General features: G+C 48.4%; 1 protein-coding gene across 2 annotated transcripts in view; it reads left to right on the top strand.

The window, feature by feature from the left end:
- Nucleotides 1-18,915, top strand: part of LOC138296905 (phosphofurin acidic cluster sorting protein 2-like) — a 617,149-nt gene that overhangs the window by 238,098 nt on the left and 360,136 nt on the right. For both annotated transcript variants that reach the window (XM_069236419.1, XM_069236418.1), the window contains exon 4: nt 13,897-14,022. In XM_069236419.1, the coding sequence (XP_069092520.1) occupies nt 13,897-14,022 (126 nt within the window). The remainder of the gene's footprint in view (nt 1-13,896; nt 14,023-18,915) is intronic.

Below are 18,915 nucleotides of genomic sequence, written 5' to 3'. Positions count from 1 at the left end.
GAAGTAAGAGGGATCCGTGTGAAATCAACAGATACCATAATCAGTAACCCTAAGAAAACTGCAGGCACCCATAGCTGTTTCTTGGTGGGGCTTGTAGAGGAGTCGGACATTGTTGCCTTAGGGAATTTCAAAGTTTCTTCAAACTGATCTTTTTCCTCTACCTTATATTTATATCAGATTTTGCGAGTACTTGATGCAAAAAGATACTCTAGAATGGAGGCTAGGTACTCTGGAACTGAGGTTCTAGCGCGATCCTTCAGCCAGAACTGCAGGCGATGAAGTTGAAGGTGCCCCTAGCCCTCATTGTTGCTCCAGCTGGGGACACCTTCTTGGTGCGAGAGCCGTGTGTCTGGGAGGTCAGCCCCTCACACTTCACAGGTCACTCAGGCCCAATCTCCTGTTTGAAGATCATGTCCAGCTGATGGTGTTGAGTCAAGAAGGGCCTGCAGCACTTGACTCTTAAGGTGACTCATTGTGACTGTTAAAACAACCTATCACATACTGACAGCAGAACAATGGACATGTGTACAGGCCAGTCAAACAGTATTTCAGTTGGTGCTCAGTTTGGCCACTCTTACAGGGGTGCTTACCCTAACCATTGGAGCAAGTCATAGTGCATCAATCCAGATCAGCCCAGCAGATGCACAAATCTTTCTAATTTCACTTATATTACACCATCCCTACAATCTTCTGCGCCATCTGCTGGAGAATGGTAGGCACAGTGCAACTTTGTGTTTTCCTAAGACCCGTACAAAAGAAATTTGATCGCTGTGGAAACCAACATTGGTCCATTGCCAGAACTCAAGAAATCAAACATTTGGCCACAGCCATAGTTCGCTGTTCTCTTCCATAGTATGTCTCTAGTTCATTGCAATTGTACCAGAAATCTGGAAACTAAGCCTTCTAAAGGGAAAAGCTGATTTAGTGGTGATAATAAGTCATACTTTGATAGAAACAGCTCACTGTTTTATGGGGAAAATGAACTAAATCAATCATTTCTCTCACTCACACTAAACAGCAGTGCATAGGGGTGTCTCAGGGACTTGTTCCCCGAGCTCATACCCATGGAGAATAGAAGGGGCACCACATTCACACGCACACGTATACGTTCGGCCCTGAGCAGTGTTATCAGTGGAAGCAAGAGGTGCGCTCAGGCAACCCACAGTCACTAGACAAGGGCTTGCATCATTGAGCATCAAAGGATGAGGGCAGGCTGGGGAATTACAGAATGGATTCTTTAGCCAGTTTCCACAGAAGAACTATTTTGCAGAGTTTGCTTTTGGTTCGGGCTCACCATCAGACGACGCTTTCACAGAAGCCAGTGTTTCATCATCCAAGCGCGTATGGGAATGAGTTATCGCAGCAACAGAAGCCGTAGCTTCTGCAGAGTTGGTAGCATCATCTGACAATGAGTTTCCTACGGCGTGTATCCCGACACGTTGGTGACCCAATGTGTGTACTACATGAGCCTGTGGCAGCTTGTCTTTGAGATCAGCCACCTTTTCCCACAAAAATGTGTGTTTTACGGTGTTTCCTTTGGATTCCCTGACCCCATTAATGCACCAGTAGTGCAAGTGTTCTTTAAAGGACTGGATAATTCCAGTAGCACACAATCAGGGTAGAAAGTTCAGAATACGTGTGTTCCAGTGCCAAGATCAAGGCTTTCTGTGCTGTACAGTCTGCGAGGGTCTGCATCTAGGCTATTTCAGGGTGGAGTTTACCAGCCCTCATCACCCAACAAACGGCTGCACAAGTGTGAAGTATTGGGGTTTGCTACCTACAACTGGTTGGGCTGAACACTAAGAAAAGCACTCTGTTTTTTTTAAAATTAAATTTGTAGCCCTGTGCGGTGAATTACAAAACAGTGCGACCCACCTTGGGTTGGTGTGTATTGAGGTCATCATCTCTCCGATAGATGTCATCTACGTTGGAAGTCTCAGGATCAATATCATGCAATATTGATGTCACACGGGCTGAGAACAATCCTGGACTGTTCTTATTGCCTTGAGGTAAACAGAATCTCTGTTGGGTAACTCAACCTGGAGAATGTGCTTGTTTCCCGACTTTCAGGCCCTAGATTTTGGCAGAAAAAAACGTTAGAAATATCCAATGTTGTTTTGTATTTTTTGCCCATTAGTGCGGTGCTATGTCAGTTTTGTATTGCAGATGTGCGTGTGTCACTGTTTAAGTGTCTGTAATCTAAGACCATTCTATATGAATTTTCCAGCTTTGCAATGGGAAACAAAGGGTTATTAATAGAAGATACACAGGGTACTCCCAGGCATTCAAGTTGTGAGAGAATTTCCCTCCTTCCCTGCTTTAGCCTCATGTTTAATCAGATATTCAGGTTGTATCTTTGGAATGGATCGTATCGGAATGACATCATACGGGGAATCCCTGACCCCCTCCCATGTGGCTGCGGTAGAGCGCTGTAGCCTGTGCTAGAGGCCATTCTGCGGTATAGGCGTCTTTTAGCGTGTCCAGACAAGGACTGAGAAAGGTGGCAAAATGACATCTCCCACCCCGTGGGAGAGTACAGACAAATTTAGGTGGCCAATCATTTTCTGTCAGCATTAAGTCATAACTTAAGGCCTGATTTAGATATTGACAGATGAGTTACTCCGTCATGAGTCCGGTTCTAACTGGAATAGCGTGGCAAGCAAAAAAAACAATGGATTTCCACCTGGAGCTCTGGCTAGGTGAATGTTTCACATTGTTCAGCTTTCGGTCCATCATCTGTTCTTTTAGCTTTTGTGGCCGTAAGTGCGCCGGGTATGCCCAGACATTGGTTGTGTGCTCGCTATGTCACTGGGTTCAAGCTAGCTTGTCTGATGCTAGATGATACCTCAAAACCAGTCCCAGGATTCTTGTTTCCGGTCTAGGTAGCATTTGGCCTGGCAGTTCGGGCTGGGCTGTTCCCCTGGGGTTCAGGGTCAAGACTGATTTGCATATGGCTGGATCCAAACCGGAATGGCGTGGCGAGCAAAAAAGTGATAGATTTATGGCCAGATCTGTGGTTGGTGGTGAATGTTTGACATTGTTCAGCATTCCGTCCATTACCTGCTCTACTTTTGGTATAATTTGGGTAGGCCTTGGTCCTTTGGCCTTAAATGCTTGAAGGTTTAGGTCTCTGACCCTGTAATTCAATAGGCATGGGATTATGAGACGTGGGGCCACTCCAGGTGGTTGTGGGCGACCTGGGGTCCGGTGAGCCCTTTCACTGGAAACAAATTTGGGGACCTTCCTTGCTAGGACTATGTTCATTAGCCACTGCTTGTGGAACAGCTCCATATTCGGTTGTCAGTCCTCTCCGGGAGGCCTAAGAAGCGAACATTGTTATGTCTCGATCGCCCCTCTGTGTCTTCTGCTCTCAAATGCAGGCACTTGATGTCGGCCTTCTTAAGTTGTATCTTTGACTGCTCATGCTTCAGAGTAGGGCGCATTGTAGTAATGGTAGATTCCGTGTCATCAACCCTTTCAGCTATTTTCTGGTGGTCAGCCCATAACAGGGACTCTTCCAGTGAGATTGTGTTCATGTTAGTTTCCAGGGTAGTTTTAGTGTCTTGTATTGACTGCACTAAACTATCAAACTGCTTTGAGTGTTCACCCAAGGTAGTTTCAAATTGACACAAGGGTCCTGCTCCCTGTGATAACGCACCTAGATGGTCGAACATGTCATTAGGGGGTGATTGGGGCAGCCTGGTCCCTTTTGGCTTCTCCATTGAGCCAGGTGGGTAGTTGGCTTTGCGCTTGGACCCAATGAGGTAGGGTTAAGGTCCCTTAGTGCTCACCCTCTCTTGTTGGTGATCGACTCTCTAGAGGTGCCACCTGTCTGCCTTCTTCCCTCCTCCCCCCGCTTTCTCCAGGGGACCAGTGCTGCTTCTTGCATCTGTTTACAGGCCACAGAGGGGCAGCCATCTCGACTGTCCTGAAATTAGATGTGGCAGAGTGTTAGGTGCCACTGTTTGGGGGCAGAGGGTGCGGAAGCCCCCAGCCCTATAGATATCGCTGTGTCACTGCTATGTGTGCTTTACAAGGGGGTCATACTCAGTCTCCCCACCACTAAACCGAGAGCAGTCTACACACAGGTGGTGCACAAGAAGGCAACATGAGGTCAGTCCTGGGGCAAGGGGGGTTCCAGACTGCACTGTCTCTCCAGATACGCTACAGGTCACAAGGAGCCATGCTTAGTATCAACATACAACCCTAGATTCACCCCCTGGCCCACCCCAAACACCAAACCTCCACCCTGAACCATAAAATACCCTCTATGTCACCCCTTCCCATTCACTGCATTAGGCCCAATGCGAGCCTATGACAGTGAAAATGCCTTCTGAAAACAGGCAAAATTCCACAAGGGACCACCCTGCACTGTCTGCTGTGAGTGTCCATGCGGGGGCCCCAGTCAGGCTCACACAGGTGTTCCTTCAACCCCAATGTTTCTATGTCGGGCCTCCCTTGGCTGTCGCTCAGGGTACTGCATGGCTCCTGGATTGCCAACAGGCGGCTGCCCCCACTGAGGTCCTAAGTGCCTCCAAGGCCTGACTTCACCCGTACTTCAGGCGGGACCGTTTGTCAGTGTCCTCTTGGATGAAGTGGTTCAGCACCCTGGATGGCCCACTCTTCTGCAGCCGTGAATGCGCAGCAAATCCTGTTGGTGCCAAGTCTGCCAGTCTCCATAGGCTGGATCTCCCAGTCACGCCCGTCGGGTCCCACAGCCACTGAAAGACAGGCACCCACCTCCGGGTCTCTCGGAGCGGAACCCGACACAGGGGGGATAATGCCTCTGGGGGGATTCACTCGCAGCAGGACGGCACTGGCCACCATCTTGGCCACGCCCCCCCCAGCGCAGTAGATGGCGCTTAAAACAAGCAGCTGGATCACTGACAGAATACCGGAAACACCAATATCACGTGGACAATATTGTGTCCAAAATATGGAGAAGGTGAGTGCAGATAGGTGCGTACAGATTTACTGTTCTTAACTCCACATCTATGTACCTTGAAGATAAGTATATCTCCAAGGTGCATGTATGTGGAGTTACACATGGTACAACTTTACTTGCCCATAGAAACTTACCTTCACAATATTTTTGTCCTCAATATTTTCGACACGATATTCTGTCCCATGATATTTGTGTTTCCAATATTCTCTCTAAATACCGCTGGAGCTCCCTCGATACAATGCACGCGAGGCCTTCTCTTCATACAAGACATAGGGAACCCTCAGATTTGAGGGGTGCCACCATCCTCATGTACACCCACCCTGTCCCCTTCTTTAGATTGAGAGTTTACTGCATGGTGTACCCCAACCCTGTGACAGAAGGGGGGCGTTTGGTCTCAGTCACTAATGGATATGATGAATGGATCTGTGTTTCACCCAAAGTTACTGCCCTAGATGCAGGTGCCCGCTCTCCCTCGTATACTCCCAAGGTTCTTATGGCGAGTACTCTCAAGTTGAGCAACAATAAATATCTGCTGTTTGTGTGGGTGGGGGAGATCAGTGTCCTTGGGGAGAGACAAGGAGAAGGCGATGCGAGGAGGAAGGGTTGAAACAAGGTGAAAAGGCACATTTAATTATCCTACATCAGGGTAGCTTGGCACTGTGTTGGGATTAATGAAACTAATTAAACTGAAGTTGTAACGTCAATTAAAAGAGTTTAAATTAGGGTTTGGTATTGACAGATCTGTGTAGCACAGCTGGTGACTATTGAGGTGAATGTGTTTAAAGGTTGTGTTAATAGATTTGAGGCTCTTAGATTCATTTATTATCAAGCACAATAAGGCGTTGGAAGTTTATCGGGGGATAAGTTGAGCAGTGTAGGAAAGTACCATCTTGCCTGGCATGTTACCCCCATATTTCACTATATGGATGTTGTTTTAGTCCTTGTGTCACTGGGACCCTGCCAGGCAGGGCCCCAGTGCTCATACGTGTGCCCTGTATGTGTTCCCTGTGTGGTCCCTAACTGTATCACTGAGGCTCTGCTAACCAGAACCTTAGTGTTTATGCTCTCTCTGCTTTCCAAATTTGTCACTGCAGGCTAGTGACTAAATTTACCAATTCACATTGGCATACTGGTACACCCATATAATTCCCTTGTATATGGTACTGAGGTACCCAGGGTATTGGGGTTCCAGGAGATCCCTATGGGCTGCAGCATTTCTTTTGCCACCCATAGGGAGCTATGGCAATTCTTACACAGGCTTGCCACTGCAGCCTGCGTGAAATAACGTCCACGTTATTTCACAGCCATTTACCACTGCACATAAGTAACTTATAAGTCACCTATATGTCTAACCTTCACCTGGTGAAGGTTGGGTGCAAAGTTACTTAGTGTGTGGGCACCCTGGCACTAGCCAAGGTGCCCCCACATCGTTCAGGGCAAATTCCCCGGACTTTGTGAGTGCGGGGACAGCATTACACGCGTGCACTATACATAGGTCACTACCTATGTATAGCGCCACAATGGTAACTCCGAACATGGCCATGTAACATGTCTAAGATCATGGAATTGTCACCCCAACACCATTCTGGTATTGGGGGACAATTCCATGATCCCCCGGGTCTCTAGCACAGAACCCGGGTACTGCCAAACTGCCTTTCCGGGGTTTCCACTGCAGCTGCTGCCAACCCCTCAGACAGGTTTCTGCCCTCCTAGGGTCCAGGCAGCCCTGGCCCAGGAAGGCAGAACAAAGGATTTCCTCTGAGAGAGGGTGTTTCCCTTTGGAAATAGGTGTGAAGGGCTGGGGAGGAGTAGCCTCCCCAGCCTCTGGAAATGCTTTAATGGGCACAGATGGTGCCCATCTCTGCATAAGCCAGTCTACACCGGTTCAGGGATCCCCCATCCCTGCTCTGGCGTGAAACTGGACAAAGGAAAGGGGAGTGACCACTCCCCTGACCAGTACCTCCCAGGGGAGGTGCCCAGAGCTCCTCCAGCGTGTCACAGACCTCTGCCATCTTGGAAACAGAGGTGTTGGGGGCACACTGGACTGCTCTGAGTGGCCAGTGCCAGAAGGTGACGTCAGAGGCTCCTTCTGATAGGCTCTTTCCTCTCTTGGTTGCCAATCCTCCTGCCTTGGTAGCCAAACCTCCTTTTCTGGCTATTTATGGTCTCTGCTTTGGGGAATTCTTCAGATAACGAATGCAAGAGCTCACCAGAGTTCCTCTGCATCTCCCTCTTCGACTTCTACCAAGGATCAACCGCTGACTGCTCCAGGACGCTTGCAAAACCGCAACAAAGTAGCAAGACGACTACCAGCAACATTGTAGCGCTTAATCCTGCAGGCTTTCTCAACTGTTTCCTGGTGGTGCATGCTCTGGGGGTAGCCTGCCTTCACCCTGCACCAGAAGCACAGAAGAAATCTCCTGTGGGTCAACTGAATCTTCCCCCTGCTAACACAGGCACCAAAAGACTACATCACCGGTCCTCTGGGTCCCCTCTCATCCTGATGAGCGTGGTTCCTGGAACACAGCAAGTCTGTCCAAGTGACTCCCACAGTCCAGTGACTCTTCAGTCCAAGTTTGGTGGAGGTAAGTCCTTGCCTCCCCACGCTAGACTGCAAACCTGTGTCCTGCGTGATTTGCAGCTGCTCCGGCTTCTGTGCACTCTTCCAGGATTTCCTTCGTGCACAGCCTAGCCTGGGTCCCCAGCACTCTGTGCTGCAGTGCTCAACCCTCTGAGTTGGCCTCCGACATCGTGAGACCCTCCTTTGTAACTTTGCATGAACTCCGGTTCACTAATCTTCTAAGTGCCTGTTGGGGTACTTCTGCGGGTGCTGCCTGCTTCTGTGAGGGCTCTCTGAGTTGCTGAGCGCCCCCTCTGTCTCCTCCTCCAAGGGGCGACATCCTGGTCCTTCCTGGTCCTCAGCAGCACCCAAAAATCTCTACCGCGACCCTTGCAGCTAGCAAGGCTTGTTTGCGGTATTTCAGCGTGGGAACACTTCTGCAACCTTCATCGCGACGTGGGACATCTGTCTTCCAAAAGAGAAGTTCCTAGTCCTCTTCGTTCTTGCAGAATTCCAAGCTTCTTGCACCCGGAGGCAGCTTCCTTGCACCTTCATCCGGGGTTTCCTGGGCTCCTGCCCCCACTGGACACTGTCGGGACTCTTGGACTTGGTCCCCTTGCCTTGTAGGTCCTCAGGTCCGGAAGTCCGTTGTCAGTGGACTGCTGGTGTTTTTTTGTTCTTGCAGAATCCCCCTATCACGACTATTGTGCTCTCTTGGGGTAGTAGGTGTACTTTACTCCTACTTTTCAGGGTCTTGGGGTGGGGTATTTTGGACACCCTGACTGTTTTCTTACAGTCCCAGCGACCCTCTACAAGCTCCCATAGGTCTGGGGTCCATTTGTGATTCGCATTTCACTTTTGGAGTATATGGTTTGTGTTGCCTCTAGACCTATGTTTGCCTATTGCAACCTATTGTAATTCTACACTGTTTGCATTACTTTTCTGACTCTTACTTACCTGATTTCGGTTTGTGTACATATAACTTGTGTATATTACTTACCTTCTTACTGAGGGTACTCACTGAGATACTTGTGGCATATTGTCATAAAAAGAAAGTACCTTTATTTTTAGTAACTCTGTGTATTGTGTTTTCTTATGATATTGTGCATATGACACCAGTGGTATAGTAGGAGCTTTACATGTCTCCTAGTTCAGCCTAAGCTGCTTTGCCATTGCTACCTTATATCAGCCTAAGCTGCTAGAAACACCTCTATTCTACTAATAACGGATAACTGGATCTGGCACAAGGTGTAAGTACCTCTGGCACCCACTACAAGCCAGGCCAGCCTCCTACAAGCAGGACGCAACTTACGTTCACTGGTTAACAAGCGGACATCACAGTATATAATCTGTGTAATACCTCCCTTTGTAAACTGAAATTCATTGTATGTAAATGTATTTTATGTGGTTATCGTGAGCCTCTGGCCTGGATTCAGACGTTCGTCCAATGATCAACACCCTGTAATAGAGGAGTGCCCCTGGATCTGCTGTTGCAGGGCTGTGACCCCCCTCCATAGAATACCCCACTCTTGCGGGCTATACTCGCCAGGAAAGGGCCGCTCAAGCGTTAAAGGGAGTGGGCCTTTAATGGCCGGTATAGCCCTACTACGGCGAGGTATAAAGCTATTAGAACAGTCCGCCCTGTCAGAGCAGAATGTTCTAATTAGAAAAACAAAGGCCTCATGGAACCCAAGAGGCTTGAAATCCCCTCGGGCTCCGCGAGGCCTTTGTTCACAGCTGTTGCTGTGAAAGACAAACATTGTAATATTGGAGCTCCGGGCTCTATCGGCTATTAGAACCCCAGAGCTCCTCAATTGTCTCCAATGGAGCTCCCAACATTCCAGTGTTCTAATCCACTGTCTTCAATGGCTCCCAACATTCCAGTGTTCTAATCCACTGTCTTCAATGGCTCCCAACATTCCAATGTTCTAATCCACTGTCTTCAATGGCGCTCCCAACATTCCAATGTTCTAATGCATGTCATTCTTCGGGAAAGGGTGCCCAAGACATCAGTCACTGCTAAGTTGAGCTACGTGCAGAGTGAAGATGCACATTTACAAATTCTACTTTGTTAAATTTTAGAAAATGTGCTAAAATACTTAAGATATCCCATGGATCTCTGTAGCCACCCGCCTTCTGGAACCTTCCTCCCCTCAAGTTACCTTTAGCTGAAACCAGATTTTAGGAGGTTCAGGCGAGACTTAAGATCCCTCCCATTACTCTCAACCTATGGCTTGCATCTTTTTTGTCACACCCCCTCAGGCTGTCCAATGGCAGCAACAGTCAGGGCATTGTCACCCCACCCCCCACCAAAAGTTGGATCGTACAATACCCTCCCTGCACCCTTCTACCTTTCCAGAACATTGAAGGCAGCATTGCAGGGCTCTAGGACTCCTTGTTAAAACCTGTATTAATGCTCACCTTGGTTTTTCATATTTGATGTTTTATATTTTGTTTCAAAAGCTTATATTTTCTCACAACAAAGGAAGGCTAAGAATCATCATTTAAGCTGTAACTCGGAGATGGCTTTATATGTAGTGATAGATCACCTGATCATAACTGGTTTCTAATGGTGATTACAGAGTTTTTAAAGGTGGTTTATTTAGCTTGCATCTTGCTCCAAGAAGTGGCTAAGCACTTAATAAACTGCACAACCTATTCACACCCTGTATTTTGTAGTATGCGTAGTATTTCTACAACAGTGCTGGTCAGGTACCACAAGATTCTGTCCACTACCTTCCCGCCGAGGTCTCAGCTCCGCCTCTCCTGTCTGTACGGACATCTCCAGGACCAATAGGGGAGAGTGAGGAGGGGCTAAGGGAGGGACATGCGCCCACCCACAAAAATGCGCTAAATCTCATTCCCAAACTACACTTCTAACTTTACTACCACCAAGAAGGACCCAGAGCAGTAGAAAATGTAGTGAAGCTCAGGCCTGGGATAAGTCCAGCGTCATACGTGGCGATCCGCTGGTACTTCAGTACCTCCCAGCAGTGGAGGCTGGGACCTAAAATAACTCCCCATAGGAAATATACAAAAAAAATATATATTTTTCGACTTTTTATAAATGTATATACGTTTAATCAAATGTTACAGACATTATTATACATATAAATTAAAATTTTAATTATTGAAAAAAATTAAAAACCTTTTGAATTTAATAAAGGAAAAGTTTAATGTAATGTTTACATAACTTTTAAATACATTTCAACCTACTTTAGGTGGGATTTTATTAAATAAATATTAATTTTTTTTAATTTAATATATTTACATTAATGCAATATTCAATTAAAAATTAAGTTAATCATGCTGTGACTTTTTACATTTTGTTATACATTGAAAATAAATGTATACAGTACAAATAATTTACATTAATAGTTATCATAAAATATTTGTACTATTTTTTTTTTTTAATGTAATAAACGTTGTAACTTTTTCTTATGCTTTGCCATAGAGAGATTTCCCACTCAATGGTGATCTCTGCCTGAACCTGTGCAGAGTTACTAGTCATAACTTTACACTTGTGATTTATGCTCCTCCCCTGAATTCAAGGGGTGGGGACATGTAGTTTACAATTTGTAATACATATACACTTGTAAATGGCCAACAGTCAAAAATAGTATATTTTCTAAAAATTGTAAGAAAATGTAAACATTAGCTTATTTGCATGGAGGTTACCTTGGTGACTAGGCCCCCAACATTTATACTATAGCAGGAACATCCCAACTGTATGGTGCTGTATAGTCGGGTGCCTAACTCCTGGAGGACTAACCACCCTACAAGCAAACCTTCAACTCATCTAGAAGGAGGAGCGCTCTCCTAAATACCAAATTCACGTATGTTGCATCGTAAGTTTTTTGTTCATTCTAATGCTCCCGGTCATTGGTGGGCATCGTTTACATCCACAACGAAGTCTTGTAGTTTTATCCAAAGAAGAACGGCTACAATCGTCATCTATCAGACACAGATTGTTCATTCATTTTCAAATCACAACTAGGCAAGTGTTGGACACACAGCCAAGCCAACGCGTTTTGTCCCCTGTTGGGACTTCATCAGGGCTGAAAAAACAAAAGAAATATACACCGTAAATATAATGAAAACACTTATAGATAGTCTCCATTATAGGTTCGTAAAAACAAAATAGATAGGTCTTTACGTTTAATAATAATCCCTAACATGGGCAGGGGTCGTGCACCAGGGCCCCTCCTCTTTCAGTAATAGATTTGCAGACATATTCTTCATCAGCTCATTCCTTGTTCCATCTAATAACTTCATCATTAATACATCTAAACAAGTTTGTTGCATCTCATACACATTTTCTTAGACATTTGTATTGGCCTACTTGGTAGAGCACTAACTGTTGTTATAGATTCATTTTTACGTATTGCATTTTAATCTCTTCTCATCCTGTGATCATGTATGGATCACATAAACTATTTACATCTTCAAAATTGCAAAGAACCCAAAGCACCAATTCATTTAATATACATTAGGCTTGTCAAATCAACATCTATGCACTTGGTGATTGTAAACAAGTTACGTCAATAAAACAAACTGATTAATTGCATTACAGAGCTCTTGAAATTCATTCTGGTTAATAGATAAGATGGAATTAAATCTTATAAGCTTACATCATATGGATCATGGGTCGTGAAACAGTAATCCATTGTTTAGTTCACCCATTTGCCATTTATAGCTCATATATGACCTAAGATCAACTAAAACCTTATTGTTCAATCATTTCTACTAATAGATTCATAAATCCCATGCATGTCATACCCCAAAAGAAAATGCAAGAAACCCCAGAAGTCCAGTCTCCCTAATTCATACCGTTCATGCAACACCCATCACAACCATCAACAGACAAACACTCCCACCCTCATTGTGACACTTCACAATCCATTAATACAGATTATCTTCCCGCTCAGTCAAAAACCCCACAAATCATCAATAAACATTCAATCACACCGGTGCACACACCGCTCTCCAGACTTTCAGCTGCAGCTACAATAACCACATAGGGTCAGCTAAAGACTCTTCCAGCCAAAACATTCCGTATTTTTCAACCCTTGCCTTCAATAACCTCCCACCGATACCTCAACAAAGTCTACAACATACCCCGAACCAATGAAAAAATGACACTACCTTCTAAACATTACTTTCTGATTTTAACCCTTCTAGGTGAACGGTTCTCCCTCCATTTCCCTACTCCTTCCCTAGAAGAGGCAGCCATTTTTTAACATCTGTGTTTTAGGACAAATGTAGGCATGTGCATATGTGTGGGGTTTGTAGGACTCTGTACATATGTGCATATATATGGGGTTTGTATGGTGCGATGGAGATACTGTACTGATTCAGAAGCGAAGACACAGTCAGCAAGTGATGGGAGACGCAGCCGGGTTATGGAGAGTTAATGCTTTGTCACATGGAGTTCCTCAAAGCGGTGGCTGTTTTCCGGATTGGAGCAGCTTTGGGGTAGCACTGAAGGGTGGATGTGGTATTTGTACAGCACAATCCAGCCCAACAGGCAGCAGGGCGCTGTGGCGGTTCAGATGCAAGTATTCAGGCAGTGAGCAATGAGAGGAAGCTGGTTATTGGGGGGTTACTGTGTTGAGATGTAGTGTTAGGTGTGTGGGTATGTGGTATGATATGTGGATCTTGTTCCAGATTCTGGGTACATTCATGGAGAAGACTATTGCTTTGGTTTTGCTTTTTACACTTCACAGTCTGCATTTTGATGGTGTCCTGGCTGCGGGTGTGCCAAGAAATTCCGGAGATGGTGAAGTTCTTAGCAAGATAAACGGGGGTGCTGGTCGTGATGGTTTTGAAGATGGTGTGAGGAGCCATTGGTGTTCAGTCAGACTCGTGGCGGTTTGGTTGTATTTCTTCCGGCCCTGGATAGGACTTGCTGCGATGTGTCGGATGCTCCTAAGGGGTGGAACGTGGGAGTGGAAGAAGGGTGTTACCACCATCCAGATGCGAGAGTACACGGGCTGGAATTGCTCTTCTAAAGATGCTTTTTGGGAGCAATGATTTCACTTCAGTAGAGAGTTGATATTAGGCTGTGTCTTTTGTTCCTTGAGAGTGAGACTGATCTCCAGATGAATCCACATGACTTCAGTGAAGGTTGGAGTACGAAGCTCTCCGGGTTCATGCCACTGAACCACGTTTGCTGTTTCTGCTCCATGCACCTACAGGGTGCTGCAGTGTGACGGGGTGATTCAGTGCCCACTGGACACCCACAGACGCCACACCCTCTGCGGAGTGATGCTGTGGGGTGAAGGTGGGATCCCTTCCACGCTCGTGCATGCCTCTTGCTTCTCTATGTTACAGATGAACCCCGAGTCCTTCCTTCATCTCACTCACCTCTTCTTTGTGTTCCCATCACCAGTACCCCCACTTCCTGAAGCGAGACGCCAACAAGCTCCAGATCATGCTGCAGCGGCGGAAGAGGTACAAGAACCGCACCTTTCTGGGGTACAAGTCGCTGGCCGTCGGGGTGATCAACATGTCAGAGGTGAGGCGAGCTCTCTGCGTGTGTCTGGCGTTCAGCTAATGGTAAATGCGTCAGTATTACTCGTCGTGCTCACAGAGTCACTCTTTAAAAAGAAGTATCCGTGTATGTATGTGGTATTTCTGATGGATACAACTACCTGTGGATTCCTCACCTGATGAATACTCCCATGGCGCCAGCATTCGACGGAAATCTTCTTACTAGTCTCTGCACGTCGACGAGGACGTCACTCTAGCCCACGCGACGCCGTCTGACGTCATACAGGCAATAAGAGGTCCTCGCCGACGTGCCGATGACAGTTCCCTTTTTTCCGTGCATTCGAAACGGTTATCTTCGAGGGAGCTACTGTTACCTTCGTGGTTACAGTGTATTGTCTGCTGCGTAGTCTTCTCTGCGGTAATAATGTCTCAGAGAAAGTCGGGTTTCAAGCCCTGTCGAGAGTGTGGGGGCAAGATGTCAGTTACAGATCCTCACTCCGACTGTCTATGGTGTTTGAGCTCCGACCACGACGTCTCGACTTGCGATTCATGTCAACACATGAATCCGAAGGCCCTCAAAGAGCGTGAGGCCAAGTTATTCATGGCAAAGTCAAAGAAGAAGGAGAAACATCATAAGAAGTCTTCTTCGCCAAGGTCTCACCGGCGTCATCGAGACTCCCGGCACCGTAGAGACTCACGACGTCATTCCAGCAAGGAGTCTCGTTCGAGGTCACCTTCGGCTCGGCGTCGGAGGACTTGGGAGGTCAGCCCCACGGTCACGCCGCATCCATCGACGCCGTTGCCCTCTCCGGCGTCACCGACTTCGCCTGGTCAGGCGTCAGTGATTGAGGTGGTGCAGCCTCTTGTGTTTTCTCCGGCGTCGCAGACGTCGAGGCCGGCGTCGGGGTCGCCCTCGATCCAGGCACCCCAGTATCCGGCTTTTCCCACTCCTGGAGCCGATAGTACCGCGTTTCTTAATGCGATGTATACCATCTTTCAGCAGATGGCTCCAGGAGCTGCTCCGGCTGGTCCTTCGGGGCCCTTGGCCTTTTCGTTGGGTGATCCTGCGCCTCTTCGGCCGGCACCCTTTATGCCCTTTCTCCCTTTTGGGAATGTGGGCTCGGCGCCGGTGCCGGCGTCGGTGGCCGCTCCGGTGGCTTCGGATGTTTCGGCCCCGGAGGTTGCCCTTCCGTCGAAGTCAGGATTTTGCTCTGTGACTCCGGTTGGTCCATCGGCTCCAAGACCTCGTCCTCCGGCTCCTACCTCGGCGCCGAAGCTGCCTGTGGCGCCGGACGCGGCGTCAGATGCTTCTGGAGATCGGCGCCGTTCTTCGACGTCGGCAGAGGCCATGTCGACTCCGCGTATCGAGGAGAGACTTCATTCGAGGAGGCGTGCTCTCCGTCTTTTAGAAGAGCAGGAGTACCAGCGAGTCTTAGAGGAGGGAGAGATTGAGGACTCTGGAGACGGACTACATGGTCTGGATACAGCCAGTGGGCTGGACACTTCCCCTGAGTGGGACCTTTCATCTCCAGGGGAATATACGGAGGAGGCTGCTTCCTTTCATGCTGTGGTGAGGAAGGCAGCGAGCTTTTTGGACCTGCCTTTGCCAGTGGCAGAGGCGAAGCAGAATTTGCTGACAGAGGTATTGCATCCGGCCTCTGCTGCAGCTGAGCCTCTCTTGCCATTTAATGAGGCTTTGCTGGATCCGGTGTTGGAGGTGTGGAAGAAGCCGGTGTCTTCCTCGGCCGTTCATAGGGCTGTGGCCAGGAGGTATCGAGCTGCACCATCTGACCCTGGCTTTCTCTCTAGACACCCTACGCCGGAGAGCTTGGTGGTGCAAGCCTCCTGTTCCTCAAAGTCAGCGCCTGGTTCCTTCCCGACGGTGCCTGGAGACAGAGACTCCAAGAAACTGGATGCGCAGTCCAAGAAAATATTTTCGTCATGCAGTTTGGCGTTGAAGGCCACCAACGCAACGTGCATTCTGGGGAGGTACATCCATGCTCTGATGGATGATATTTCGTCTTCATTTACGGAGCTTCCCCAGGGTCTCTTGGATGTGGTCTCGGACGCCCAGGCTGCCGCGACCCAGATTATCCAGTCTGGGCTGGACACGACCGACTCGGTGGCCAGGGCGATGGGCACGGCTGTGGTGGCAAGAAGACAGGCCTGGCTCCGAAACTCAGGGTTTTCTGCGGATGTGCAGTCGACCCTGCTGGACCTCCCGTTTGATGGGGACAGACTGTTTGGAGCCAAGGCAGATTCGGCCTTGGAACGATTTAAGGAGAGCAGAGCCACAGCCAAATCGTTAGGACTGCAAGCTCCTTCTTCCTCTGCCTCTTCTAGATTTTTCAGGAGGTTTCGGGGATTTGGGCGTGGCTCTTCTTCCTCTTCCTTTCGGGGGAGGTTCCAGCAACCCGCCTCTTCCCTCCCCTATAGGTCATTTAGAGGGAGGGGGAGGGGTGGGGCCCGTACCAGAGGAGCCTCTCAACAGCACTCTGCCTCTTCCTCGTCCTCTGGAGGGGTGCAGCAGGGGAAGCAGCCTTAGGCTTCCACCGTTTCCCACTCACTCCTCTCCTGTAGGGGGAAGATTACAGCATTTTCTCCACAAGTGGAAGTCTATCACCACGGACACTTGGGTTCTCGGCATTGTGGGGAAAGGCTACGCCCTTCCCTTTCGGGAGTTCCCGCCCCTCATCCCGCCCCGCCCATCTTATTGTTCAGAAGAACACCTCCTGTTGCTAGAACAGGAGGTTCAAGTCCTCCTTTCAAAGGGCGCGGTAGAGTTGGTCCCAGAGCAGGAAAAGGGTCGAGGTTGTTACTCAAGATACTTCCTGATTCCCAAAAAGGATGGTCAGTTGAGACCAATCCTGGATCTGAGGATCTTGAATTGGTTCCTCAAACAGGAAAAGTTCAAGATGCTGACCCTAGCACAGGTGCTTTTGGCGTTGAACAAGGAAGATTGGATGGTGTCTGTCGACTTGCAGGATGCTTACTTTCATATCCCGATACTCAAGTCGCACAGGAAGTATCTCCGGTTTGTGGTAGGGTCGCAGCACTATCAGTTTGCGGTCCTCCCGTTTGGTCTTACTTCAGCACCTCGAGTCTTCACAAAGGTGATGTCAGTGGTTGCGGCGGAGCTCAGAAGGAAGGGGATAGCAGTATTCCCTTACTTGGACGACTGGTTGATCAAAGCCAAGTCCCCGGAGCTTGTGTCGCATCATCTGCAGTCAACAACCCAGTTGTTGTTCGACCTGGGCTTTTCGGTGAACGTGCCCAAATCTCACCTGGAGCCCTCTCAGCGCCTCCTGTTCATAGGGGCAGTACTGGATACAACATTGAGTCGAGCCTTTCCTCCGCCTCAGCGGATTCAAGATATTCAGGAATTGGTTCCAATGTTTCGAAATGGAGCGGTAGTTCCAGTCCTCAAGGTCCTTCGTCTGCTCGGTCTGTTCGCCTCCTGCATTCTGTTGGTCACGCATGCTCGCTGGCACATGAGGGCTCTTCAGTGGTGCCTCCGAAGGCAGTGGTCTCAACACAAGGGAGATTTAGAAGGTACTGTCAAGATCTCCAGAGATGCTGCTGTGGAATTGAAGTGGTGGATTGCGGGCAACAATCTTTCACAGGGAAAGCCGTTCGCGCAGTCGCCACCAGTGGCCACGGTCATAACGGATGCTTCCACCCTAGGATGGGGAGCTCATCTGGGGGATCTGGAGATCAAAGGGCTTTGGTCTCCAGAGGAACAGGTGTTTCATATCAATCTGTTGGAGTTACGGGCTGTACGTCTGGCTCTCAAGGCCTTCCTCCCATCCCTTCGTGGTCAGTCGGTACAGGTCCTGACGGACAATACTACCACGATGTGGTACATAAACAAACAGGGAGGAGTAGGGTCGTACCTTCTCTGCAGAGAAGCTCTTCGGCTATGGTCCTGGGCAAAGGACCATCAGATTTGCTTGGTGGCAAATCATCTGGCCGGGGTCTTGAATGTACGTGCGGACAGTCTCAGTCGCCAATTCTCGGCAGACCACGAGTGGCGTCTCCATCCAGATCAGGTCTGTCTAATCTTCCAGATGTGGGGGTTTCCTCGGATAGATCTGTTTGCCACTCGGGAGAACGCGCATTGCCCGTTATTCTGCAGCCTCCAGTATCCGATGCAGGGAGCGTTGGGGGACGCGTTTCAGATAACCTGGTGCGACCAGTTGCTTTACGCGTTTCCCCCCATACCCTTGATTCCTCGAGTGTTGAGGAAAATTCGCCAAGACCGGGCCCAAGTCATCTTAATAGCTCCGGATTGGCCAAGGAGGGTATGGTACTCCGACCTTCTCCAACTCTCACTGTGCCCTCCGCTCCGTCTCCCTCTCAGGGCAGACCTCCTCTCGCAGTCGCAGGGGCAGGTTTTACACCCCAACCTCCAGAGTCTGCACCTACATGCTTGGAGATTGAACGGGGCAACCTGAGTTCCTTCTCTCTCCCGCCTGATGTAGTGGATGTTATCTTAGCGGCCAGGCGACACTCCACTAAATCTATCTACGCCAATAGGTGGTCTAAATTTGTTATGTGGTGTGGAGAGAGACAGATTGATCCCTTACATGCTCATCTGTCACGTGTTTTGTCTTTTGCACTGTCTCTAGCGCAGAAAGGTTGTGCAGTGGCTACCATTAAGGGTTATTTGTCGGCCTTGTCAGCCTTCATTTGTCTTCCAGACCAACCATCGCTATTTAAATCCCCTATTGTTCTCAGATTCTTGAAAGGTCTTCTGAATCAATATCCTCCAAAACCATTCGTTATGCCTCAATGGGATTTGTCCTTGGTCCTGACTTTCCTTATGGGGTCCCCTTTTGAGCCTATGCATTCTTGCCCCTTAAGGTATTTGGTTATTAAAACAGTATTCCTGGTAGCTATAACATCTGCAAGGAGAGTG

This window comes from Pleurodeles waltl, chromosome 5 (genome assembly GCF_031143425.1).
Source record: "Pleurodeles waltl isolate 20211129_DDA chromosome 5, aPleWal1.hap1.20221129, whole genome shotgun sequence".
NCBI classification, from domain to species: Eukaryota; Metazoa; Chordata; class Amphibia; order Caudata; family Salamandridae; genus Pleurodeles; species Pleurodeles waltl.
Note: the sequence above shows the minus strand (reverse complement) of the source record. Positions and strands in the feature narration are given on the sequence as shown.